This window comes from Colletotrichum higginsianum, chromosome 9, assembly GCF_001672515.1.
Source record: "Colletotrichum higginsianum IMI 349063 chromosome 9, whole genome shotgun sequence".
Taxonomy (NCBI): Eukaryota; Fungi; Ascomycota; class Sordariomycetes; order Glomerellales; family Glomerellaceae; genus Colletotrichum; species Colletotrichum higginsianum.
In genome coordinates, this window is record NC_030961.1 from 1347815 (window position 1) to 1372553 (window position 24739).

General features: G+C 56.4%; 7 protein-coding genes across 7 annotated transcripts; 3 read left to right on the plus strand and 4 right to left on the minus strand.

The window, feature by feature from the left end:
* Positions 1-1367: 1367 nt before the first annotated feature.
* Positions 1368-3737, plus strand: CH63R_12657 (Dolichyl-phosphate-mannose-protein mannosyltransferase; the record flags this gene model as incomplete). Its single annotated transcript, XM_018307631.1, has 3 exons — positions 1368-1505; positions 1601-3035; positions 3094-3737. 3 exons carry the CDS (start codon positions 1368-1370, stop codon positions 3735-3737), a joined length of 2217 nt encoding a protein of 738 aa, XP_018152048.1.
* Positions 3738-4178: 441 nt separating this feature from the next.
* CH63R_12658 (Ras family protein) lies at positions 4179-4976 on the minus strand (the record flags this gene model as incomplete). Its single annotated transcript, XM_018307632.1, has 1 exon — positions 4179-4976. One exon carries the CDS (start codon positions 4974-4976, stop codon positions 4179-4181), a length of 798 nt encoding a protein of 265 aa, XP_018152049.1.
* A 2098-nt stretch (positions 4977-7074) lies between these two features.
* CH63R_12659 (uncharacterized protein) lies at positions 7075-9443 on the plus strand (the record flags this gene model as incomplete). Its single annotated transcript, XM_018307633.1, has 2 exons — positions 7075-7087; positions 7168-9443. The coding sequence occupies 2 exons, from the start codon at positions 7075-7077 to the stop codon at positions 9441-9443; spliced, it is 2289 nt and encodes a 762-aa protein (XP_018152050.1).
* Positions 9444-11402: 1959 nt separating this feature from the next.
* CH63R_12660 (WW domain-containing protein) lies at positions 11403-12598 on the plus strand (the record flags this gene model as incomplete). The annotated part of the gene is made up of 3 exons (XM_018307634.1): positions 11403-11503; positions 11585-12435; positions 12537-12598. The coding sequence occupies 3 exons, from the start codon at positions 11403-11405 to the stop codon at positions 12596-12598; spliced, it is 1014 nt and encodes a 337-aa protein (XP_018152051.1).
* Positions 12599-13136: 538 nt separating this feature from the next.
* CH63R_12661 (uncharacterized protein) lies at positions 13137-14176 on the minus strand (the record flags this gene model as incomplete). The annotated part of the gene is made up of 3 exons (XM_018307635.1): positions 13137-13360; positions 13494-13586; positions 13738-14176. 3 exons carry the CDS (start codon positions 14174-14176, stop codon positions 13137-13139), a joined length of 756 nt encoding a protein of 251 aa, XP_018152052.1.
* Positions 14177-15137: 961 nt separating this feature from the next.
* Positions 15138-17010, minus strand: CH63R_12662 (O-acetylhomoserine (Thiol)-lyase; the record flags this gene model as incomplete). The annotated part of the gene is made up of 7 exons (XM_018307636.1): positions 15138-15302; positions 15366-15429; positions 15519-16111; positions 16189-16548; positions 16637-16720; positions 16792-16846; positions 16961-17010. The coding sequence occupies 7 exons, from the start codon at positions 17008-17010 to the stop codon at positions 15138-15140; spliced, it is 1371 nt and encodes a 456-aa protein (XP_018152053.1).
* A 3160-nt stretch (positions 17011-20170) lies between these two features.
* CH63R_12663 (uncharacterized protein) lies at positions 20171-20803 on the minus strand (the record flags this gene model as incomplete). The annotated part of the gene is made up of 3 exons (XM_018307637.1): positions 20171-20439; positions 20507-20635; positions 20731-20803. 3 exons carry the CDS (start codon positions 20801-20803, stop codon positions 20171-20173), a joined length of 471 nt encoding a protein of 156 aa, XP_018152054.1.
* Positions 20804-24739: the final 3936 nt, after the last annotated feature.

Consider the following 24739-nt stretch of genomic DNA (forward strand, 5'->3'; position numbering starts at 1 on the left):
ACACCACACCGATGCTCTCTGCGGCGTCGAGGGTGGAGATCTATAGCCCAGGCGGTCCCTCATCAAAGACAGCGGGAACTGGATGGAAGATGTCAAAGAAAGGCGCTGGCAACACCGGCTAGCTCCGAAAGCAGGGGCTCCTAGTGCTCCATAAATATCGCGGCCCCGGAAGGGTTAGCGCGGTCGGAGGTCACGGCCTGAGCCATGAGGAACTGCAGCTGTCAAGTTGAAGAAGACAGGACATTGTGCTGATGAGGGCGTGGGTTTTGGTCCTGGCCTGCCACTAGCAGCGCCCTCGTGGGAGACAATGGGCGTAGTAGCTGCAGGCCGACCGTAAGTGCGTTGGGTCATCTTTTGACGATGATGCAACATGGCGGTACATGGGTTCCGTCGTCGAGACCAGATGACGGGAGAGATTATTCGAAGAGACAGGAAAGATGATGATAGTGAGATGGTGTCTGTCACCTGCTAGAGCCTCAAGGCGACGACGATCATGGGCCGCGATATTGCGTGGGGTTTCCACTCCGATTCAAGCAGGGAGAAGGGAGGTATGGGAGCAGGGGGGAGAGCCTACAAATGGAGAGCAGAGGGGCCCTCCTTGAGGGCCATTCAGGCCATTCCATCCAGAGGAGATACTTCGTCCAGTTCTTGGGGGGCTGAGCCAATGGAGTCGGCGGCATTGACCCCAATGGTACTCTGGCTCCAGGGACGATTCGCGTAAAGTGCATTGGAAGGTCCAAGGGAGGGGATGATCGTGTTTGTTGGTGCATAGGTGGCATTTATTTCGTTGCCCGCTCAAGGGGGCACTCCTTGCCCAGCTCTCCCGATGTAGCAGACCGGGGGGGACCACCTTACACCTCACCAGAAAATTCCCAGTTGGCCAGAGGGCAGTCTCCAGTCACCTCCATATTAATTGCATGATTCCCTTTGGGTGCCTGGTCCCTTTTTCCCATCCTCCTTCTCCAGCTCACCTATCCTCAGGAGCACCAGCAGCCACTCGCTTTTGATGAGCCGGTTCGGTTCGGTTCGCAGAAACCAAGTCCCTTGAGAGAAACCCGCTGATTCTTGTTTCGCGGCTACGCTCTGTGGTTCATCTTTCCTCCTAAACACTTTTTTTTCTCTTTCTTCCACTTCTCCAACTCGTTAAATTTACACCTTGAGTCTTGACTCGTCCGATCCTTGACCCAGAGCTCAGAGCTCCTGTTCCCAGAGCTTGACTATCAAACCACCCATCACATTTTCCCGCACACCCTCTTAGCCGCGTTCGTCGACGACTTCGGCCACCCCGTCTTGAAAGTCAGTGTTATGCCCCCGTCCGACATTCCTCGTGGCTGCCTTCCGTTTGCTGACCTTGTCTACGAACAGCAATGGCTACCGACAAGCCAATTGTCGCGTCCGGCGCAGACGTCGGCGATGGCGTCAGACGCCGAGCCGTACCTCAGGGCCAGTCAGTTCCCCTAACGGCTGCTCCCGAGGTCGATGACAAGAAGCAGCTTGTCAAGAAGGTAAGTGTGTCCTTTATCCTTCCCGCCCTTCCTGGAAGCCATACTCCCCTGCCGCGAAGCCTGCTTGATGCTGACGAAGCGTTTCTGTCCCCCAGGAGAGCTCCTTTCTTGACCAGTGGGAGGTTGTCATCGCCCCCATCATCTTCACGGCCGTCGCCATCTTCACCCGACTGTGGAGAATTGGCCTCAGCGACATCGTTACCTGGGACGAGGCTCACTTTGGCAAGTTCGGAAGCCACTACATTAAACATGAATACTATTTTGACGTCCACCCCCCCTTGGGCAAGATGCTCGTCGGGCTGTCTGGCGTTCTCGCCGGCTACAACGGATCTTTCGAGTTCAAGTCAGGCGAAAAGTACCCCGAGGATGTTGACTACACCTTCATGAGAGCTTTCAACGCCCTCTTCGGCATTCTCTGCATCCCCATGGCATACTTCACTGCCCGCGAGCTGAAGCTGCGCCGCCCCGCCGTCTGGCTCGTCACTCTGATGGTCCTCTGCGAAAACTCGTACACCACCATCAGCCGCTTTATTCTCCTCGACTCGATGCTGCTCTTTGGAACTGTTGCGACCGTTCTCTGCTGGGCCAAGTTCCACAACCAGCGCTACTCCGCCTTTGAGCCCGAGTGGTTCTTCTGGCTGTTCATGACTGGCCTCAGCATCGGCTGTGTGTGCAGTGTCAAGCTCGTCGGTCTCTTCGTGACCGCTCTCGTCGGCCTGTACACCATCGAGGATCTGTGGAACAAGTTTGGCGACACCAAGATGCCCGTAACCACGCTGGGTGCTCATGTCGTCACTCGTGTTGTCGGTCTCATCATCGTTCCCTTCCTGGTCTACATGCTCTCCTTTGCTCTTCACTTCGCCATCCTGGACCAAACGGGCCCCGGAGACGCGCAGATGAGCTCCCTGTTCCAGGCCAACCTCAAGGGCACCGAAGTCGGCAGGAACAGCCCCTTGGAGATTGCCTACGGCTCACGCGCCACCATCAAGAATATGGGATACGGCGGTGGCCTGCTTCACTCTCACGTTCAGACCTACCCCGAGGGCTCTACCCAGCAACAAGTCACTTGCTACCATCATAAAGATGCCAACAACGACTGGTTCTTTTACCCCAATCGCCATGATGAGGACTACGATCCTGAGGCCGAGCCCCGATTCATCGCCGACGGCAGCACTATCCGCCTCATCCACGCCCAGACCGGACGCAATCTCCACTCGCACGAGATTGCTGCTCCCATGACCAAGGCTGACAAGGAGGTTTCCTGCTACGGCAACCTCACCATTGGTGATGATAAGGACCACTGGCAGGTTGAAGTTGTTCGCGACGTCGCTTCTCGTGACCGTAGCCGTATCCGCACTCTCACCACCGCTTTCCGTTTGAGACACCCGACTCTTGGCTGCTATCTTCGCGCCGGTAATGTCAATCTTCCTCAATGGGGTTTCAAGCAGATTGAGGTCACATGCACCAAGAAGAACAACCCCAAGGATTCCTACACTCATTGGAACGTTGAGGCTCACACCAACGAGAAGCGTAAGTGATTCCCCGCGCTGTTGTCTGTTCTAGATGCATTACGCTAACTGAGATGCAGTGCCCCCTGGCGATCCCGGTTCTTACAAGTCCCCCTTTCTCCACGACTTCATCCACCTCAACGTCGCCATGATGACATCCAACAATGCTCTCGTCCCCGATCCCGACAAGCAAGACGACTTAGCATCTCAGTGGTGGCAGTGGCCCATCCTAAACGTTGGTCTGCGTATGTGCGGTTGGGACGACAACATTGTCAAGTACTTCCTCCTCGGCAACCCCCTCGTATACTGGGGCTCCACCGCCGGTCTCGGCATTTTCGCTCTCGTCGTCGTCTGGTACGTCATCCGCTGGCAGCGTGGCTACGCCGATTTGAATTCGAAGGAGATCGACCAGATCCATTATGCGGGATTGTACCCCGTGGCTGGCTGGTTCCTCCACTACCTTCCTTTCGTCGTCATGGCACGTGTCACCTACGTCCACCACTACTATCCCGCGCTTTACTTCGCCATCCTCACTTTTGGTTTCTTGGCCGACTGGTTCCTTCGTAACAAGAACCAGGCTGTTCAGTACACCATTTACGGCGTCCTGTACGCGACCATCATTGGTCTCTACATCCTCTTCAGTCCCATCTGCTTCGGTATGACGGGCCCCAACAAGCAATACAGCTACCTGAAGTGGTTCGACAGCTGGAGGATCTCAGACTAGATTACGGTACGGTTGATCAAACCAATTTTCAGTAGCAGACGGTCTATTGTCGGAAATGATGGACTCGAGGGGTTGGTTCTCAGAATCGGGTTTCCCACCCAACCCTATGTAAGGATATGAGCGATAAATAGGGCGGCAGGCAGGCTTTCATAGCTATGATGAGAAAGACCAGCCGGCGGATGGTTCCATCCGTTCAAAATACAAAATGAATTGTTTCCTTGTTTCTGCAAAGCCTTTATATATATATATGAAACAAAACAAAACCTCCAGTCGTGCTTCTAGACACAACTGTGGCAGTGAATTATGATTATAAGTAATAGTACAATGTTGGAAGACGAGAACTAAAAAAACAAATAAAACCTTTTGCTGATGGCCTTGGGTATCACTATCCTTGTGTATGCTTTTTTTTTTTTTTTTTTTTTACACTCTGTGGCAGCTCATCTAACAACAGCCGCCGCCTGATCCCTTGTTGGCATCGGCCCCTATCTTCACCTGCCTGCTGCCTCCGGCGCCGGGTCCCTTGACACCGGATCTCCTGTCATTGAGGTCGTACTTGCCGGCCTGGATGTTGTTGTATATCCTCTCGGCGACCCTCATAAAGGCCTTCTCGACGTTCTCACCGCTCTTGGCGCTCGTCTCGACATACTCGAAGACGCCGTTCCTCTTGGCCCATTCCTCGGCCTCCTCTTTGGTGACTTCGCGCTTGTTGTTCTCGTCCTGAGTGAGGTCGGCCTTGTTGCCGACGAGAATGACGACAATGTCGGGCTCGGCGATCTGGCGCAGGTCGTTGAGCCAGTCCGTGACATGCTGGAAGGTCTGCTTGCGGCTGAGGTCGAAGACAAGTAGGGCGCCACTGGCGCCGCGGAAGTAGGAGCGCGTGACGGACTTGTACGTCTCCTGGCCCGCCGTGTCCCAAAGGGAGAGCTTCATGTGCTTTTGGGGCCCGTCAACTGCGGCTGGTTCGGGGAGGCGTGGGGGCTCGGGGAGGCCGTTGGGCGCGGCGATGCCGTCTTCGTTGGTCTTCTGGGCGTTGGAGGACGCCGGGAGGTGAGGAGCGGGAGGGAGGGCGTTGGGGGGGCCGACAGGGACGATGCGGGAGCCGAACTCGACGCCGATGGTCACGTCGTGGTGAGGGGAGAAGCGGCCCTCGCAGAGACGGATGGTTAGGCTGGACTTGCCGCAGCCCGAGTCGCCGATGCAGACGAGTTTAGCGATGTAGTCCCATGGTGGAGACGACATGGCCCTTGAGCGGGATGGGTTTGGTTAGAGGGGGTGGGCTTGGAGGTGAAGGTCTGTGGTGTGTTCGAAAGGCCGAGGATGAAGCGTTGGTTTCCTTTCTTTCTTTCTTTCTTCTTCTCCTACCCTTCTCCGGCTGACCCGCAATGCAGGGGCGTTACTACGACGATCGTGTTTGTTTCGGAGGGATGGAATTGGGACGGCGTGGGCTTGTGTATGCGGTGTGGTTGTGGTTGGCGGTTAACGGTTGGTCCGATGTCGAAGAGCTTCAAACAGCTGTCGTGGTTTGTCGGAGCACGTGTTCGGAATATGTCTGACAAGGGAGGGGGGTGGGGGGGTGGTTGGTCGGGCAGGCGGGAATGTTGGAATTCGAAAGATGTCGTCTGCGGTCGACGTGGTGGTCCGTATGGCTACCGGAGACTGCGTTTGAGAAGAATGAAAGGTTGTGTGGGTTCGCCAAACATTCAAAGTAGATGGATGACCTCGTCTGTATAGCGACAAAAGTTTCGCCGACGATTCAACGGAGGCGAGAGGCGGGATCCAGTGCATCTGTAGGAAACGGCGAATCGAAGGGCATCACGCTGGTCAATGTTTAAGATGGTGGCCCCTTGTCACAGGCTGCACTAGACCCGGAAGACAACCAGAGAGGGCCCAGTTAAAATTGGACCGATGACCAGGGAGGGTGTGGGCATGGTATTATCAGTGACGCAAGTACTGGGCTGATAAGAGCCGTAGGCACGCAAAAGAAGGACGAACCGGATGGGGGTTGCGGAGAGGCAGTCAGTCAGTCAGTCATTTGACGACGGTCTGGAAAATGACTGACTGACCTGACCTAGCCTCCAGGATGGCGACTAATCATGACTAAGTGACTCGGGAGGCTCGATGGATCGGAACCCAGCGATTTCCTTGTATGTCTCACGCCGGGACAGGTCAGTGTCATGCACCAAGCGAGGGAGATTAGCCATGCAGATAGGAGGAACGCTTCAAGTACGTGGGTTTGCGGGAAGAGTACAAACAGGTGCCAGAGAGAGAGAACGTTCGCCCATTCTTGAACTGTCCATGGGTTTCGTGCATAGTTCAAATGCACGCAAGTTTACCTTTTTGACCGGATCGGTGTTCCGGTGCATCATACGCGGTTCTTGGGGCCTCAAATCGAGGCGAACCTGGAACTGGAAGGAGGCGGAGGAAGGAGAAGAGGGGCCCGCCCCAGCAAGTGGCCTTGCCGCTATGGCCATGTAATGTCCCCCCGCCCCCCAGTCTGAGGCAATCCGGGCCCTCAATGCTGCAATGCCACAGTGCACCACATCGACTGACCGCCTTATCGCCTACTAGTCAAGCACGATTAGCCAGTCGTCAAGTACGATAAGTGCCGGCGGCGGCTGCCCCGTGGGTGGCTCCGACGTTACCCTGCCACCCCGGGGCTGACGTTGTGAGTGGCTGATTTGTTAGTGAAATAGGTACCCGGGGGACCAGGCGATAGGTGAAAGGGTCCTACATTGTGGTACCTAGTCACGGCTTGTTGACTGTGGGCGATGTCGTGTGCTCCAGGCTACCTGAGGGCGTGTGCTATGTCACCGTTTAGGCTGCTGCTGTTGCTACATCCCCGCTGCCTAACAGGCCTCTCCGCCCATCCCACTCAGCAGCTGGCAGGCAATACATTCTACCGTTCCCCTTACCACTCATTCACCTGCCTTCGTACACTAGGCACCTTCACCTCTTCGTCTGGGCTGCACCGCATGACCAACGATTCATCTCTTTCCCGACACCTCGGTGCGGATGCTCTTCTCACGAGCACCCCAGGCTTGATCTGAAATCTCTTTTCCGTCCATGGGTGACATTCTATCCGATTAAAGAACCTTATCTCGGTAGCTGCTTTGAGCCCCAGTCTCGTCTTGTTTCCTGTTTGCATATACTCCATTAGTGTCCACCGCTGCCGGCACCCAAACATTCCAGCCGGTTGCTCTTTGTCCGTTATCGTCATTCGCACGCCTTCCATAGCCCACCGACTTTATCTATACCCATCGTTCCGCGGTGCCGGCCAGGCCCCCGAAGAGCACGCGAGTTTTTCGAAGAGGACGAGGTCCTCGCTACAGACAGCAACATGTTCTCGGAATGTAAGTCTACTACCCTGCCACTATCAACGCTCTGAGCGACACCAAGCGGCGGTCAACTAACAGGACCGCGCTCCCCCCAGATGCGTCCAGGTTCTTGGCGCAGTCGCAATCCCGACTTTCCAACTTTGCAGGCCAAGTCGAAGGCAATGAAAATCGACCACGACAACCGAACGACTGGTCATCGCGACCTCCGCGAAATGGCGGACGGTCCTTCCTCAGCAGAGGCTACGGTGGAAACCCGTATCAGGCGGGCAGCTCGCGTTTTGGGCAGGTGGGCTTCGGCTCCCGCATTTCCACCGCCCAGGACGCGCCGCTCTTCCACAGCACGCTCGACGAGTACATGGAGGACGACGAGGGGGACGAGAGGGACCGCGAAGCCGCGGATATGGCCGCCCTTCACATGTCGCGGCGCGTGGCCGCCGCGAGCAAGATGGCAGAGAGCTCTGAGACGGAACCAGACGCCAGCCGCGGCTCGCTGGAGCAGAGCAACGAGGGCCCCGGGCGCAGGTACCAGGACCGTGGCCTGCGGAGGGGTATCCGTAGCAGCTGGAACGGGACGAGGAGTTTTGGCGGACGCACTCGCGGGAGAGATGTCATAGACGAGGAGGGAGAGGATATCCCGCGTGAGGGCTCCGATCGGGATTCGGACACGAACCCTAAAATGGTCGACATCGGGCTGGACTCCCAGATCCAGGACGCCGAAGGCGATCACGACGACGACGACGATGACCCATCTGCATCTCTGCTGAACGAGGCGCCGACGGACTCTAGCCCGCCTGCATTCCAGAAGTTCCGGCCCAAGTCCGGGGACCGCCGCAAATTCCCGCTGAGGAGGGAAGCCACTCAAGAGGACGACTTTGAAGAGACTCAGCAGGCGGGCTCGGACGACGAGGCCCTCCCTGAGACGGTTCCCCTGGCCGAAGGGGAGATTTTCAAGTACGACCCCTTTTTCGCATGGATATTCCTCATCGCATTGGCCGGTCTGGTGTCTACGTTTGTGCTCGTCTGGCTGCACACGGGCACGCCTAAAAAGGGATGGGGCGACACTGTTTACACGACATTACAAGCATCCTTCCACATGCTGGCCGTCGACACTCTCATATCGGTCCTAGTGTCTTTTGTCTGGCTGGCGGCGCTTCGGTCATTCGCACGGCCGCTGGCGCTCGTGATTCTCGTTGCGGTGCCCATCATCATGTTTTCCTTCACGCTGTATCCCTTCATTTCCAGCTACGAGGGCCGGTCGCATGGGGCCAGTTTTCAGGACCGGGCCATGCGGTGGGCTGCACTTGTCCCAGCCATCTCGGCTGTAGTCTGGGTGTACATGGCCTACAAGGGCAGGTATGCCATCCGCCAGGCAATCGAGATCCTGGAGTTCTCCACCAGGATTCTCGCGGCGAACACGGCTCTCCTCATCTTGGGTTTCGGTTGTCTGGCATTGATAGTGAGCTGGACGTGGATCTGGATGTGGATGTTCTCGAGAATCTTTTTAGGGGGCTACTTTTCGCGAAGGCTCGCCAGGTTCATCATCAGCGTGTCTAGCTGGTGGCTTGGGATCTGGTTCGTCCTCATGTACATGTGGACCATCGGCGTCATCAATGCAGTGCAGCGCGCGACGACGGCGGCGACGGTGTCACAATGGTACTTTCACCGCAACGCGGCGCCGGCACCGACGTCGGCGGAGATTGTCACGGCGGCGCTCAACCACGCGACGACGACCATCTTTGGAAGCATCTGCGAGTCGACGCTGCTGGCACTGCTCATCCGGGCACCTCTTCTCGTGCTGCCTCGGAGAGTGGCCAACATTCTTCAACACATCGCAGCCATGTGGATTCCGACCCCTATCGCGGCGCTCACGAATCCTTTGACCATCACGTACGGGGCGATTCACTCGCAAAACCTGCACACGGCGGCGCGCGGCCTTAGCCAGATGGACTTCCTCTCGCCGCAGCGGCCGACGACAACATTGACACCGCAAGTGTTCAGCTCAAGGCGGTCCAGTCACTCCCCTTTGCTTCCCTATCGACTAGCAAAGATGCTTTTGTACGCAACACGGTTCATCATGGCCACGGCGCTCGGGTTTGCGGGATGGGTCATGACAGCGAAGCAGCTCTCGATCGCTCTGCCGGATGGGATGGGGGTGCGGGGTTCGGCGTACGCATATGTGGTTGGCATAGTGGCCAGTTTCATTGGGTTTTCGGTCATGGGAGCCATGGAGGGGATTCTCAGCGGCATCTTGGATGCGGTGGTCATCTGCTACGGCAGCGAGCGGCGAATGGCCAGCGGAGGCGGCGCCTACTGCATGGAGGCGGCCTACCTCTTTGGTGAGAGGCGGCGGGACGAACGGGGCCTGCCTTGAGAGGGGGGTCATGTTTGTTGTATCTTGATTTTGCAGTATTCGGGTACGAGTGAAAGATTGCATATTCAGTCGTTGACGGCTTTCCCTGTGCAGCGTGGGCTTTGCATGTGTAGATGTGATAGACGCCTGGAGCGGGCCCGGTTTTTCTTCTTCTTCTTCTTTTCATCAATGAATCTTTCAGGCTGATCGTTCATCGTGAGATGGGAGGGCCATGTGCCAAGTCTCACGCCTGTTCAAGCGAAGGGCAATAAGTGGTGGTGGAGGTTACCGGCGAGCGGCTGCGCCACGATGTCTTCGCGTTCAACAGTCAAATTGTGCGTGAAGCAGCGCCCAAGGGTAGTAGTCCGTCGGCCGTAGAAGATGGGGCGGACATATCTATCTGGTTTGGTTCGGAGGGCGGAGTGTGCCGCCGTATAGTGTGGGAGAGGATTCAGCATCACGCGAAATGTTGAAAGTGATTTTGCACCGCCACGCCGGACGGTGTCATCTGGACGGCCCGCGAGCGGCGTCTCGGGGACAAGCCTCGCCTTGTTGCCACTGTTGTTCACCTACCTCAGGCAAGCAAATCACGAAACAGACTCAAGCTGGTGACTGATTTTATGGCAGTAGCACCAGCCACAACTCTTGTGCGTGCGCTATTTACACTACTTAGCTAGGTATTCATGGCATTGCCTTCGAAGATGTTCTTGCTTCCGAAGGGTGAATCGTGATGAAGAGAGGCAAGCTATACGAAGCGGGGAAAATCCAAGGGTGCCTGCGCTGTGGAGCCTGGCTCGTGCAAGATGTTTCCAGTGGCTTGTGGAGGGTATACCGAGGTGTTTTCCCCAGTGTTCCTCACCAAGAGGTACTTTGGAAGAACATACATGTACGCGTTATCCATCCTCCTGTCGGTTTTCCGGGTTCGTGGAGGAAAGCAGCAGCCAGGGACAGTAAGCCCGCTTGTGTATCCGTTCACTACCTTACCTTATACTTGATTAAGCGAGGGGCAAAATACGCATCATATCAGTCCAAGGCAAGCAAGCATCAGAGAGGGGCTGTGCTTTGCAGCTCGCAGCTTGCATCAACGCCCTGTTGCAGTAGCGGAAGCAGCATCGGGAGCCAAGAAGCAGCATTGCAGTATTGCAGCATTGCAGAAGCAGTATAGATAATGCTGTAGGAGAGACTTCGAGAAGCGATATGGAAAAAGGCGAGCTCGCAACCCAAGGCAAAGACTCTCTCTCGCTCCACCTCGTGTGCCTCTCGCCCCGTGCATGAACCCATGCCAACATGAACCGTTTGCCGTCGCATTGTTTGTCTCTCCCATCCCGGGACAAGCCTAATGCTGTCAGTCGACAAATCCACCTGGTCAGGACGACAGTGGTTATGCGAAGCCTCCGCCACGCCACGTCGCCTCCCTCCCAGCGTGGCAGACCAAGGAGATGCGGAAACGTCGGGATGTCATTGGGTCGCACCCCTCAAATGTATCCCGCACCTAATGCTTAGCTACCTATATGCGTAGGTACTCTAGTACCTTTTGGTGTTGGACAGGAAGAGGGAAACGTTGAACGCTTGAAGACGTAATCCCGGCCTTCCGCCTTCCAAATGCCCATACCGCCGCCCAAAACGCTATTGCGCCTCCCCCATTACAACAACGCCTAACACTCCCCTCAGCGAAGTAAAGAGGCGACTTTTCTCCATCCCATCTCTCCTCTCTCCTCCAAACATCAGTCCCTTATTTCAAAAGTGTTTGGTTTTCTCTAACCTGTCCAAAAGGGTAGCTGCAGAAAGCTTTGAAACTCTCAGTCAGTACCTACCTCGACACAACCTCACTTCCGCATCTCCAGTACCTGCAGCAATCGATCCCGTGTCAATCCCGATTTGACGGCTCTCGTTCATACTAGGGCACTGCGCGCGCAAACTTTGGATCGCTTTTGACGGCATCACCTAGCCCTCCCCAGATTCAAACTCACAACACTACACATGGCCGACGATTTCGCTCCCCCGACGGGTCCCCCGCCTCCCAAGGCCCCCGAGGTCCCACCCGGCTGGATCGCCCGCTGGAATGATCAGTACAAAGAATGGTAAGCTCTCATGGCCCCACCGTTCGGCCAGTCGAACCCCTTCACCGCGAACCATGACACTGACTTGAATCTCCTGACAAGGTTCTACGTGAACCTCCACACCAAACAGTCACAATGGGATAAGCCGACCGAGCCCGCCGTGCCCCCTCCTCCGCCCCCGGCTGACGACCAACCGGGCGGCCCTCCCCCTGGCTACGCCCCGGGCCCCGGCGTGCCGACGCCCCCTGTGGACCAAAAGACCAACCCTTACGACCAGAAGCACAACCCCTACGAGAACCAGTCTTCAACACCCCAGCCCTACGGCGCCGGCGGCTCCAATAGTATGAGTGAGGACGAGCGCCTTGCCCGCCAACTCCAGGCCGAGGAAGAGGCCCGCTCTCGCGGCGCCGCCCCCGGCTCGCACTCGCCCATGCCCCCCGGCTACAACCTCCACCAGCAGCAGCACCAGCAGCCCCAAAGCCCCTTTCCCGATCAGCTCCCGCCCCGCGCGCAGGAGGCTAGGGGCAAGAGCGGCGGCGGGTTCCTCGGGAAGCTGCTCGGCAAGGCCAAGACGGGCGGCATGGGCGGCCTGGGTGGCTCGAGCAGCCACGCGCAGCCGCACTACGGCGGGTACCCCCAGCAGCAGCAGTATGGCGGATACCCGCCTCAGCAACAGTATGGCGGGTATCCCCCCCAGCAGCAGTACGGGGGTTACCCGCAGCAGCCGGGCTACGGCGCCCCGGGGGGTTACGGCATGCAGGGCGGCGGATATGGCGGCTATGGGCGCGGCATGGGCGGAATGGGCGGCATGGGCGGGGGTCGGAAGCCCGGCGGCGGCGGTATGGGTATGGCTGGCGGCATGGCGCTTGGTGCCGGTGCCGGACTGTTGGGTGGCGCGTTGATTGCGGACCACATCAACGACGAGCAGCAAGAGGCGTATGCTGATGGATACAGTAAGTCACCTTTTTTTTTCCCCCCTTTCTTTTGATTCCCATTTTCCCACACTCTGGCATGATGTCTTGACTTGCGGATACTGACGACAGGGGCTTTCCAGATGACGGTAACGACGGCGACGACTTTGGCGGTGGTGGCGACGACTTTGGTGGCGACTTCTAGTCGGTGAGGTAGGGCCGGTTGTCGGATGGATGAACGCATTCCACATGAGTTACTCGGATGGGTCTTGGATCATGCAAGAGACCGGAACAAAACATGGAACGGCGGGCGGGTGAAGGCGTGAAATTTGTCTAATAATATCCGTATGCTTGCTTTTCCGTCCGTAGACAAACAGGGCCACTCTTGGCCGTTGCATCAAGCAGCTTGTTTCCATCATCGCGGGTCAGCTAGTTGGTCCCTTGTGTATGTTGTGGGCGAAGGGTTGCGTCAACGTTACCTTTTGAAGGAGGGCCGCGAACCCCTACCTCATGAAGCGCATGGCACTCACAAACGTGGGGGATGGTGCGAGGGCGAGCTGAGGCCGTAAGGATAAATGAATATGTATCTAGGAAATAAGCCGCACACTCATCACCGGCTCTCGCAGTACCGGGCCTTCCAGGTCCGATATTCAAGACCTTGCCTCTCTGGCTTTCCCTTCTTTTCCTTAGTTTTCATGATTCCTTTTCTCGACGCCACATCGCACAGCAGCCGCACTGTCTCTTCACCTCCGCACGCCCTTCTCCTTCTTCCCGGCGCCACTGCCGCCACCGTTCGGGGACCCAGAACCTGAGGATGTTTCGTCCTTCTTTCCGGTACCCGCCAAGAAAGCGGCCATGTCGAAGTTGCCCATAGGGTTGGCGCCAGGCTCGCCGCCGCCGCCGAGGATGCTGTTCATAGGGTTGCTCTTCTGGCGCTCCTCGAACTCGGCGCGCATTTCGGGGTCCACTGGGGATGGGATGTCAGTTGATATCGGGAAGAGAGAAGAATGGGATACGAGAGTAGAGGGTGTTTTCTTAGAGGGGGTATTTAAAGAGGAGCAGGGGTGAGCTGGATGAGCAAGGGAAAGAGGGCGACATACTGTTGTCGACAAGGTAGGGCATGCCGAGGAAGATACCCATGCTGACAAGGCCAAGGAGAATCATGGGGTTCTTGAGAATGGTAAGAACCGAGACTGTATCATCGGTGTGTTAGCATATATATCATGGCCTCTCCTCTTGGTCAATCGAACGCGCCTAGGACGGGCGACGCAGCCCACGCTGGTCCCAGGCGTTTCGATCTCCCAATACGGAAAACTTGGTTGGTTGTAGGAGGGGAAAACCTACACTTGCTCCTTTCGACGAAGTAGTTCTTGCCTCCCAGGACCCGCACCTCGAAGCCCCTGCCGCCGCCCTCAAAGTCCTTGGCCGCGTAGACCTCGCCCTTGTTGTCCCAGTCGTTGCCGCGGTACGTCTCCCAGGCTACCAGGCTTCCGTCAGCGGCGACGTCGAGACGCAAGGGCGCAAAGGCGTGGGTCGCACAGTGAACGTCGACCAGATACGAGCCGGGGGCGGTGACGTTAGCGAAGACGAAGGTGTTCTTGACAGACAGCGGGGCGGAGAAGGAGGCGCCCAGGGCGGAGAGGGTCGCGCGCGTTGAGGGCGGAAGGGTGTAGGGATTCGGCAGGGCCGGAGAGGAGGGGATCGAGAGTGTGAGGGAGGCGGCGAGGGCGAGGGAGGTCGTGGTGTAGGCCGCAAGGGCCGCGAGTGATTCGAGGAGGCGCATTTTAGGGGCGAAGGGGGGCGGTCTACGGTTGAAGAGCTGTATAGCCTGCGGGTCGAACGGGCGGGACACTCAAGGGGAAGCCGGATGCTTGTAACACCAACGACAAGTGGGATGGGAGAGAGGAGGTGGGTGGAAAGAGCTCGCGGCCGGGAGAGGTTCGAATCGAGGCGGATATGGAGGTGTAGATGAATGGCGGCGACGTGGAACGGGACGGGGGGAAGCTTGGATGAGCAACGGTGGACTGCAAAGCGTGTGGTTTCTGAGGCCCGAGCCGCTGTTGACCAATCATGTCCGACGAACGGATTATTGTCGTCTATCGCGCCGGGGGCCGGGCTCCACCCACCCGCCGACCCCATTCCACAGCTGTGAGTGCTAGCTAACAGCAACCAGCAACCACCATGCTGGCCTTATTTGCACCACAGACTCTAGCACGTTTACGGGTGCGAGGTAGAGGCGGCTGCTCCAAATAAAAGCCGCTCAACTGCCCACTAGGAATTTGTGGCGTCGGCACGTTTTGATTTCCTCGCATGCCTTGCGAGTTGCCACTGGCAGCCGCGCCCCATCCTGATCGCGACCGCCGTCGTAGAAGACCAAGAGGCATCCGCTTTGTCTGTGTCTCTCCTTGTTTTCCCTCACGCTCTGACAGCGGCCAGATGGGTGAAGGGTGTGGGTTTTGTCTCAGGCGTTGGCTGGATCGTCATGTTTTCGATGCACGACACACGAGACAAGGGAGACAGACGGCACTGCATCCTCCTCTTCGCCTTTTTGATCATTCAAACGGATTTTTTCATTACAAAACATTTTAACGTTGCTTTTTCTACGGGTATTCGTTCTCTCATGCAACCAAAACAATTTCATCATCCACGCGCTGGCAAAAACGCTTGCACGCTGTCCACCTAGACGTGGTTCAAGGGGCGTTTCCTCTCCCCTCGTGTCGTCCCGTCTCATCTCGACGAAAGTTTTACGGGGCCAACGGCGCGTCCTCGTGCTTGTTCTCCGCGGCGGGGGCGGCCTTGCCGGCGGTCGTGGCGGCCGCGGCGTTCTTGAAAGACTGCTCGAAATCGCCGATGATGTCATCAATGTGCTCCGTGCCGACCGAGATGCGGATGAGGTCCTGTTGCGGATCCTGTTAGTCACGGTTTCGCGCCGGAAGCGCTTGGTCGGATTTCTTCTTCCGGGGAAAGCTTACCTCGCTGACGCCGGAGCTCTTCTTCTCTTCGTCGGACAGCTGCTCGTGGGTAGTGGTCCAGGGGCTGTTTTGTTAATAAAAAAAAGTCGTTAGCGCTTTGCACCACGGAGAGCGGGTGCTCCTGGTGAGGAGGGGTCGTCTCTCAAAACTTACTGGATGGCGAGGGTCTTGGAGTCGCCGACGTTGGCGAGGTTGGAGATGAGCTTGAAGCCGTCGACGACCTGGCTGCCTGCGGAGCCGCCGCCCTTGACGCCGAAGCTGAGGACGCCGCCGAAGCCGCGCTTGAGGTACTTCTTGGCCGTCTCGTGGTACGGGTGGCTCTCGAGGCCGGGGTACGAAACCCAGCTGACATAGTCGCTGGCCTCGAGCCACTTGGCGAGGGCAAGGGCGTTCTGGGCGTGGCGCTCGGCGCGGAGTGAGAGCGTCTCGATACCGATGAGGAGCTGCTGGGCGGCGAAGGGGTTGAGGCTGGCGCCGAGGTCACGCAGGATCTCGACGCGGGCGCGGATGATGAAGGTGATGGGGCCGAACGTCTCCCAGAACTTGAGGCCGTGGTAGCCGTCGCTGGGCTCCGTCATGAGCGGGAAGCGACCGTTGTCCCACTTGAACTTGCCGCTGTCGACGATGACGCCGCCGATGGTGGTGCCGTGGCCGCCGATCCACTTGGTCGCCGAGTGGACAACGATGTCGGCGCCGTGGTCGATGGGGCGAATGAAGTAGCCGCCAGCGCCAAAGGTGTTGTCGACCTGCGGGCGGTGCACTGTTAGTCTTGTTCACGTTTCCCTCATCTCTCGGGACAGGAGAGACGCGGACGCAGACTCACAATGACGGGCACGCCCTTCTCGTGGGCGACCTTGGCGATGGCCTCGAGATCAGGCACGTTGTACTTTGGGTTGCCGATACTCTCGACGTAGACGGCCTTGGTCTTGTCGTCAATGGCGTTGGCAATGTCCTCGACGCGGTCGCCATCAACAAATTTTGTGTGGATGCCGAGGCGCGGCAGGAACACCTTGAACTGGTTGTAGGTGCCGCCATAGAGCAGCGAGGTCGCGACGATATTATCACCGGCCTGGGCGAGGGCGCTGATGGCGATGAACTGGGCGGCCTGGCCGGAGGAGGTGGCCAGCGCGGCCACGCCGCCCTCGAGCGCGGCGATGCGCTTCTCGAAGACGTCGACCGTGGGCTGGCGGCGGGGAAACGGGTGTCAACAGGCTTCTTTGCTTCCTTGCGGCTACAGTCAAAGGTTAGGGGAAGAGAAAGGGCACACGCACGTTCATGATACGGCTGTAAATGTTGCCAAACTCCTTGAGGCCAAAGAGCCTCGCGCCGTGGGCTGAGTCATTGAAAGTGAAGCTCTACATGTTGGGCTGCTATCAGTTTCTGTCGCGCTTCTGCTCCTCATGTGATTGCGCCAGGCATAACGAACCGTGGTGGCGTAGATGGGGACGGCGCGCGAGTTGGTGGTTGGGTCGGGCTGCTGGCTGTTTCACGCACGATTCCCGTCAGTCTTTACAGCTCTTGTGCTCGAGGTGCGTTCCCCCGGAGACGTGTTTTGCTCGCGCAGCGTGCGTGCGCGCGCGCATGTTTGTACATACCCTGCATGGAGCTGCAGCGTCTCAAAGTTCTTGCTCAGTTCTTCAGCCATTGTAACTTTCCGGCTTGTTATGGCCAGGAGATAAGAAGAGATACTATTGGGCGGGGTGTAGGAGCAAGTAAGAAAGTTCTCGGTGAAGGAGGGGGAGGGGTAAGTAGCAGGAAGAGGAGAGAGAAGACAGAGAGAGAGTGAGAGAAAAAGAAAGCTTCTTCTTTCTGGGAGTGTGTGAGACAAGAAGAGCAGATGGACACGCTTAAAGCCCAACGGCGGCCGGCAAGCGGAGGCACAACAGCAAGAGGGGCGGCGGAGGAGAGGCAGAAAGGAATCGAGCTAGCCAAAATGATGCCATTGAGGGGATATCACACCATAGGCTGGTCTTCATCTATGTATATAATTACCTCTTGGGCTTTTCCTTCAAAGAAAAAGGGTCCCGCGACGTGGTGGTGGTCACGCATCTTTTTCCCAATTGGGGGACAACCCCTCGTCAAGGACCCCTCTGTTCGTCGTTAGTTCACCCATAACAGATGGGGGTTTGACAGGAGGGATCCAATGGCTTGACCGTCGACTAATGGAGCTCGTCACGGCTTGTTTACGACGCTGCGGCAACGGCTGGCTGGTCATTGGCATGGTGAGAAGCTGATGCGGAAAGTCGTGTAAGGGATTGCCGACCTCACGACGAAGAGAGGCGCCGATTCAGGCATGAGATGTGGGGTTTGGCCAGAGCACGCAATCGACGCTGAAATGTCACTTTGCGGGGCAGGACAGGGGGTCGTTGGCGGCCATTGGGGAACTTTGAGGAGGGGCAGCCCACACCGCGACCTGGAGAAGTTTGGCTTGTCCTGGTAATTCCGTCGCCGGCTGTTTGCTCAGCTCACCGAGTGCCTGGAGGCCTTGCTCAAGATGCTTGTTTGCTGCTCCCTAAACAAGCACGAGAGGCCCAATATAGGACGAGAAGAGGTCTTGCTGTCTGAGCTATTGGGGTCGGCAAGCAGCTTCATACGTGTTGATTGGGTCGGGCGAGGGACGGAGGATGTGTGGGTGGCTTCGGGGGCCGAAAGCCTTTCCGTCTTTCACAAATCCCGACGACGGCTGCATTAGAGACCGGCCGGACATAGATGCCGACAACCTCGGCCGGGCCCCACGGCTACGATGCCGCCACGGTTGTCGGTCGGGAGAGACGACAGCCCGTGGCCCACAGCGGCTGTCGCTTGAGCTCAAAAGTGGAACACTCGGGACATTTTGTTGAACAGCGGAAGGGGGCGGGCGAGAATCAACTATGGCGGTCAGATTACAACTTTATAGGGCTGATCTAAAGTCAGACGACGGCAGAGAACGACAATACCACGCTTCTTTCCTAATGTATTTGTTTCCTTCTTTCCCCTTTCTTCAGCACCTGCATACACTTCGCTGTGGTTAGATCCTAAAAAGCCCACACCGGGAAATGCTTGGTGCTCCCGAGGGAAGACAGGAGGCATCGGCAATCGAGTGAACACGAAGGGGTCGATAACCCCTAACCAGACTTCCCGCCGTTGCGGCACAGGCAGGGTCTGAGGCGCAGCCGTAGCTCAGCCAAAACTGACCGAAAGACATGTTTTCAGATTTCAGCTTCTTTACTGATCGATCGCGGTGTGTATGGTGTCAGCTGGGTGAGCTGAAGCGCCTTCTATGCTGACACGCCGTGTGCCAAACATGGCAAAGACGAGCCCCTGGATCCGACTCGACATCCCCGGCTTCTTTTTCCACCACCCCAGACGCCTGGAGCCTAGAGCATAAAAGTCAACGCTTACCCATGTCCTATCCCGACCAGCTTCGATATGTCGCGGGAACAACTCGCGGGCCCGAGTTCCAGTGGGCTACATCTCTGATACGTCCCCTGGTCTCAACCGAGAGCAATCCACAACCCAGTCCGCGTCCCTTGGTGCATCCTCCTAGGCCATTTGACGATGGTTTCCATGGCTCTTCGGCACAAAAGCTTGTCAGATGCCGTTTGCTGGAGTTGTTGCCCTCGAATTTGGTCTTCTCGGCCAGTCCGCTCGAGACACTGACAACGAACTATTTTACTACGTGGGCCGTGAACTAGTTGGAGCTGTATAGGACTAGCTGCCAGTCCTATTGACCGAAAATGATGGCAAAGCAGAGTATCTGTCATATCAGCGGTTGCCAAGCATATAGTATGCAGTATATGCACATCAAAGGTCGTCTATTTTGTCGTCGTGCCGAAGCAAGATGTCGTTAAAACCCCCACGTAGCTTACAGGATATCTGCTGCAGTCGCTTGTTGATTGCAGACGATTACTTCGGATTTATTTGTCAAGGTTGTGAGAATTGACATAACCCAGATGGAGCCGTTATCAGACTGGGTCATAATCTCGCCCGGGATCTTTTGGTAATACAGAACCGAACCTATCTCTCTGAGGTGCTTCCAGGTCCTCCCCATGGCCCAGTCGATCCTCTACAGCCAATTTCTTGACACCATTCTTGACTTGGACTTGAGGGCACTGCCGACTAGAGAAATACATTCGTCACTTAATATTGTCTGCATTTGCTGGACGCTCATTTACTAAGTCATTGGTCAAGTCGAGCTGTATCACCATCGTGCCGAGCACATCATCGTCTAGTCGAAGGTCGATAGTGTCGTCGAAAATATCGTTTCGAATGCCGTCATGAGTCTAGCGCGAATTGACGAAAATCCCAAATAAACACTGCTTGCAAAGGAAGCCACGCCAGTTTTGCCGCACAGGTTCGAGGGCAGAGTATCTGAACAAAAACTGGCTGGACCGAGATTCGAGGGTTATGGGAAGGAAAAACTACAGACCGAAGTCTGCAGAGTAATAATAATACGGATAGCATCTACGTCCTTATTGAAGTGACCAACCCAAAACCCAACTGTATCCGATCCACACATATTTTCCAATATTCGTGCCCACCTAATGACATCCATCTCAATACAAACACCCCGTCCTTTCCAGGTTTGGCCTGTTCGGGTTTTCCTCTTCCCCTACAAATTCCGTGTAAACCAGTCATCTAGACAAGGTTCACGTCACTAAACCCCGGGCCGTATATGCGCCTCTGATCAATCTCCCAGAGTTTATTGCGGTCGCTCTTGCGGTCCCACGACGGCATCCGCTTGACCCGGATGAGCTCGACAGACGCCTCCCGCCGACGCTCCTCGAGGGCGGCATGAAAGGCCTTGAAGGAGTCGGTGTAGGTGTTTACGCGGACTCCTTCATTTGAGGAGGGGGGCCAGCGGCGGTTGGCTTGCGGAACCCCGTCTTGAAGACGTCCTTGGCCATGAGCAGTGCGGTCCCGGTCCAGAGGGCAAACTGGAGCGCCGCGAGGACCGTGTCGGCGCGGGCGGCGGCGCATACGGAGCCGCGGCAGAAGAGGAGCTTGCTGAGGAAGACGGCGAGGGCGATGAAGCCGGCGAAGTAGAAGAGCACGTTGAGCGCCTCAAAGCCGACAGCAGCCCAGGGGTGGGAAGCTAGGGTTGGTCAGCACACGGTTTACATCCCATACATGCATATGATGTAAAGAAGCAGGAGGCTCACCTCTGGGAGCAAATCTGGGGACCAGCTCGAGGTAGGCGATCGAGATGAAGGACCAGAGCGGGACAAACACCAGGAAATTGATCTGGGACGGGGACGATGTCATCGTGTCCATGTTGTACCAGTTTGCGACTGCGAAGCACACAGTCAGTTGTCATGATTCCCACCAAGAAAAAGAACAGGCCACCGCGGTTGACCAATTGTCTTGGACAGTTTCTGTCACGTACCAAAGGCCGAGAGACCCAGAATCACCAATGCCAGAACGCCCTGGACAATTCGGAGAGGAAGAATAAGACCCATCTTGTCGGATGTTTTCGTTATCGTTTCGTTGATGATAGACTTGTAGTGTCTGTCGTTGAGGATATGAGAACAAGGAAAGAATATATATAAAAAAGTAGTATGGTCAATATGAGTCTAAGCTGCCCCCAGTGCGCTATTCAAGAAGTGAAGAAGGAAGATTGACAAGAGAATATGGGCGGAAACGGTCGAGCGGGAGAAGGGGCAAGAAAAGGGCAACGCAAGCACGAAAGAGGGGAAATCAGTTATGCTTTTGTATGGATGGGCAGTCCCATCTTCCTCGTCTCTCCCTGCCCGAGTGTTTGAGAGGCGGAACATGTAGGTCGCGGCACCTGGCCCATTACTGGACACACCTCAAGGGTCTGTCGGGATGTGTGGTCTTGTGTGGTGCTGGGCAATGCACGGCCTGAGACCTCTGAAATGCATCTGAAACGGGACTCCCCTGGAGCCGTGGCCATGCGCAGTCGTCCAGACGAACAGAAGATGGTGTGTGGCAGGGACCCAGAGGCTCCATTGGACCAATCCCAGTAGCGAAGATCAACAGAGCCTCCTTCTCGTGCCGGACCACGGCTTGGCGCTAGCAGTTTGTTGCGCGCAGTCCTACTTTTTGGTTGGACGGCCGGCGGGGGATGGTTGTTGTTGGTTTACTGCTGTTTTGTGCGTGATCGAGCGAGCGAGCGAGCGAGGAAGTGGCCTCGTGGCAGGCTCACATCGAAAGAGGAGAACGAACGGGTCCTTTTCTGAATGAGAAGAACGACACTCGTAGTTTCCAGATAACAAGAATCGACACCAGAGCCGCCCATGGCATCTCAGTTGCACGGCGTGATCGTGTGGCATCGCCTGTAGGCAGGTGAGAGGCAGAAGCATTGCTATGCAGAAACGGCGGTACTGGGATAGAGCGAAGGGAGGCCAAATTAACGTTGCATTGCTTCTGCTTGCTGCGAACTGCCAGCAGAGAGTGCGGAAGCCACCAGAGGAGGAGTGTGGTGTGTGTGTGGGTTTGGGTTTGGGTTTGGGGAAACTCGAGGTGGAGGGCTGAAGTGAAGCGGGATCTTCGGATTGAGAAACGCAGTGAGCCGGCAGACGCAGAGATACGCGAGTCTTGCAGATGTGCTCGGAGGGTTGGTTTGAGGCTGAAGAACAGTGAGTCTCAAGATGCCAAGCATTATTCACCCTGGGCACCAGGCGCGTGTCGCCGAACCTTCGACGACGACGACGACGACTAGGGGCGATGTCGTGTTATGGGCATTGAAACAAATGGGACTAGAGTAAATGGACAAGACATAGGTAGCCACAGGACGGGGTCAGTTGTGACGGTGTACGCATTTGTGTGTTAGGTGCCTCACGTAATGGCAGGGAGGGTAGGGGAGTGTGTTGAGAGAAAACGAGTGGTGAGAAAATGTCCGAACGTGTGTTGTTTCCTCGCTCCCGGGTCCACCCCTTTTTCATCGCCCCTCAAGATTCACGCATGAGCGGGCGGGTTGTGGGCTACCAGCATCATCGAGCCCCTGTCAAGCCTTGGCTGGCGCAACGGGAACAAAACCTACCATGGTAGAGAGTAACTACCTAACCTACCCACCTATGAAAGAGGGAGGGAAAACAGAGGGCACTCGTGGGCTGCTTGTTGCGAGCAGGAGAAACTATGGGCCACTGTTCTTTCCTTGGAGGATCGATCTTCAGCGCAAAGGGAACGGCGGACGTTACAGCGCCAAGGGTGCCGCCCAGGTTTCTTTGCAGAACACTCGAAACAGCCAACAGCCGTGGTGAAAACTTGAGGATATGACATTTACAGAAGACCATCGTACCTTCTCACGGATCTTACTGTGTGCTTCCCTACCTACAGTACACAGTCAGTAGGTACGTATCAATGCGGTGGTGGGTCCACGGCTGTTCGCTCCTCCATGTAGTTGGCTGTTCTTAAAAAAGCCGTGAGACGCCGCACAACCAACTCCCAGACTCAGTCCGATACTCAGAGTGCCAAGACCCAAGGAACCTCCCGAGACAGACCCTTCGCTCCCCTGTTCGCCTTTCTTGATTCTGGGGTGACGAGTCTTTCCCACTGCTGACACATCCTACCCTTCGTACCTCCTCCTCCTCTTTCACTGTTTCCAGTCTCTGCCGCCCGCTTGTTACGTGCGGCAGCGGTTCTCTGCAGACTTGGCTACCGATAGCCTCGAAACTGCTACTCTGCAAAAGCTTCGCCTCGCCCAGACACTGCATCGTATACCACGAAGGATTGGGGTTCCTGGGCATCCAATGACCATGTTCCAACTTTCCGCCCGCCGTCTATCCCTGACGTCGATTCCCCTATAATATTGTCACCTCTGATCGGACGCACTCTGCAGGAAGTCTTGGCCAGCGCCAGAATCATTCGCTTCTGCCGCCTCTAGAGCCTCAACTCAGCACTGAGGCTCTTGGCGACCAGATCTGGTACAGTCTTCGCATCTCCTGCAGAGGGCGGCAGTCTTGCCCACATCCTAGATAGTGTGAGTGAGAGTTTGCATCGGGCCGGTTTATCCCAGGTGGCCGAGATGGTGTCACGCTTCGCCAAAGAAAGGAGAATTGCCTTCGAAGAAGAAGAAGAAGAAGAGGAGGAGGGATAATCCGAAAGTGGCTCTGCGGCAGAGCCTCATGACGCCTGGCCTCGGCGTCCCGTTTCGACATGGCCGGGATCGAACACTGAACATCGTACATCGTATGCGAAGAAACGAAAAAGCTTCCGCGGACTTGTCATCCCGGCCAGCTTCAAAATAATTTCCAACCACGTCTTTACTTGCGCGGTGCTACCCTCTCTCGTCACGGGACACTGGATCTCTTGCGTTTCCGAGTCCCTCGAAATGGCAGTTTCAAAAAGAACAGCTGGCCTACGCTGTGTCATCTTCGAAAGGCCTTCGCGAGTCATCCGGAGGGGACGTCTTACTTGGGCATCCGGTTTCGTACCATTCACATCCTGATCAGACACGACCCAAAACGCAGGCTCTTGTTTTGTGTTTGCTCTGTTCCATCACCGCCGTTTGCTGTCTCATCGCCTACTTCTCACAACTGGCACGTCAAAGCTGTCGCGGCTTACCCACAGTTGAGGTCACAGCTGAGATCTGTCATCGGGCTGTCAGCCGGTCATACAAGAACCCAAATTATCTCCAGTTGGACAAGGGTTTTGTTTTCATTCAACAAGAGAATTCGGTATGTTTGAACCTGATTGACGGACTGTGTCGTGCAGGTTTTTTCGGTCCCATTCTCATCTTCTCTCCTTCCTGCACGTTAGCTTGCCTTGCTACAAGGACTCGGCTCCACCCATTGGTGACTTTCCGGGGAATAACTCAAATGTCAGCCTCCGTGGAGTGAAGAGGGCCAAACCAACTGAGGGGTAACAAACCAGAGAGATGACCGTGAGCAAGGGCCAGAATATTTCTCCGATCCCTCTGGGATTACCTACCTATGAAGAGGAAGCGCAGACCCGAGACCAACTCAATCATGGTAGGCGTCACTTACCTACCGCGATCGCAGTGGGCCACATCAGAGGCGGTTTATCTCGCCAGCCCGGCGTCAGGGCGGACTCGTAGCAGGTGGGACCCGGACCTATTCGGCCCATTCGGGTACGGTGTCCAATAACCTCCGCCCCGAGTGAGACAGAAGCTATTGCGCCCGGACCGCGACGGCACAGCCCTGACATGTGACAGCTTCCACCGATTGGTGCTTTCTGGAGGGGTCGAATCTCGGTCGCTGTCGCATCGTTAATCCGTCTGTCGAACTGGTGACGGCCTTGATATCTGGATTCTCACTAAGGGTAGCCTATTCACCGGCAAAGACGAAGGAGGATGGACATCGGCATCATCAAATTGCCAGTCCTGAACATGGCATTCGAGGGAAATGATTGACAATGGCGGGGGCGCGGTGCAAATGTAAGATCTGCCGAGGTTTCCAATAAGACTAGCCCCG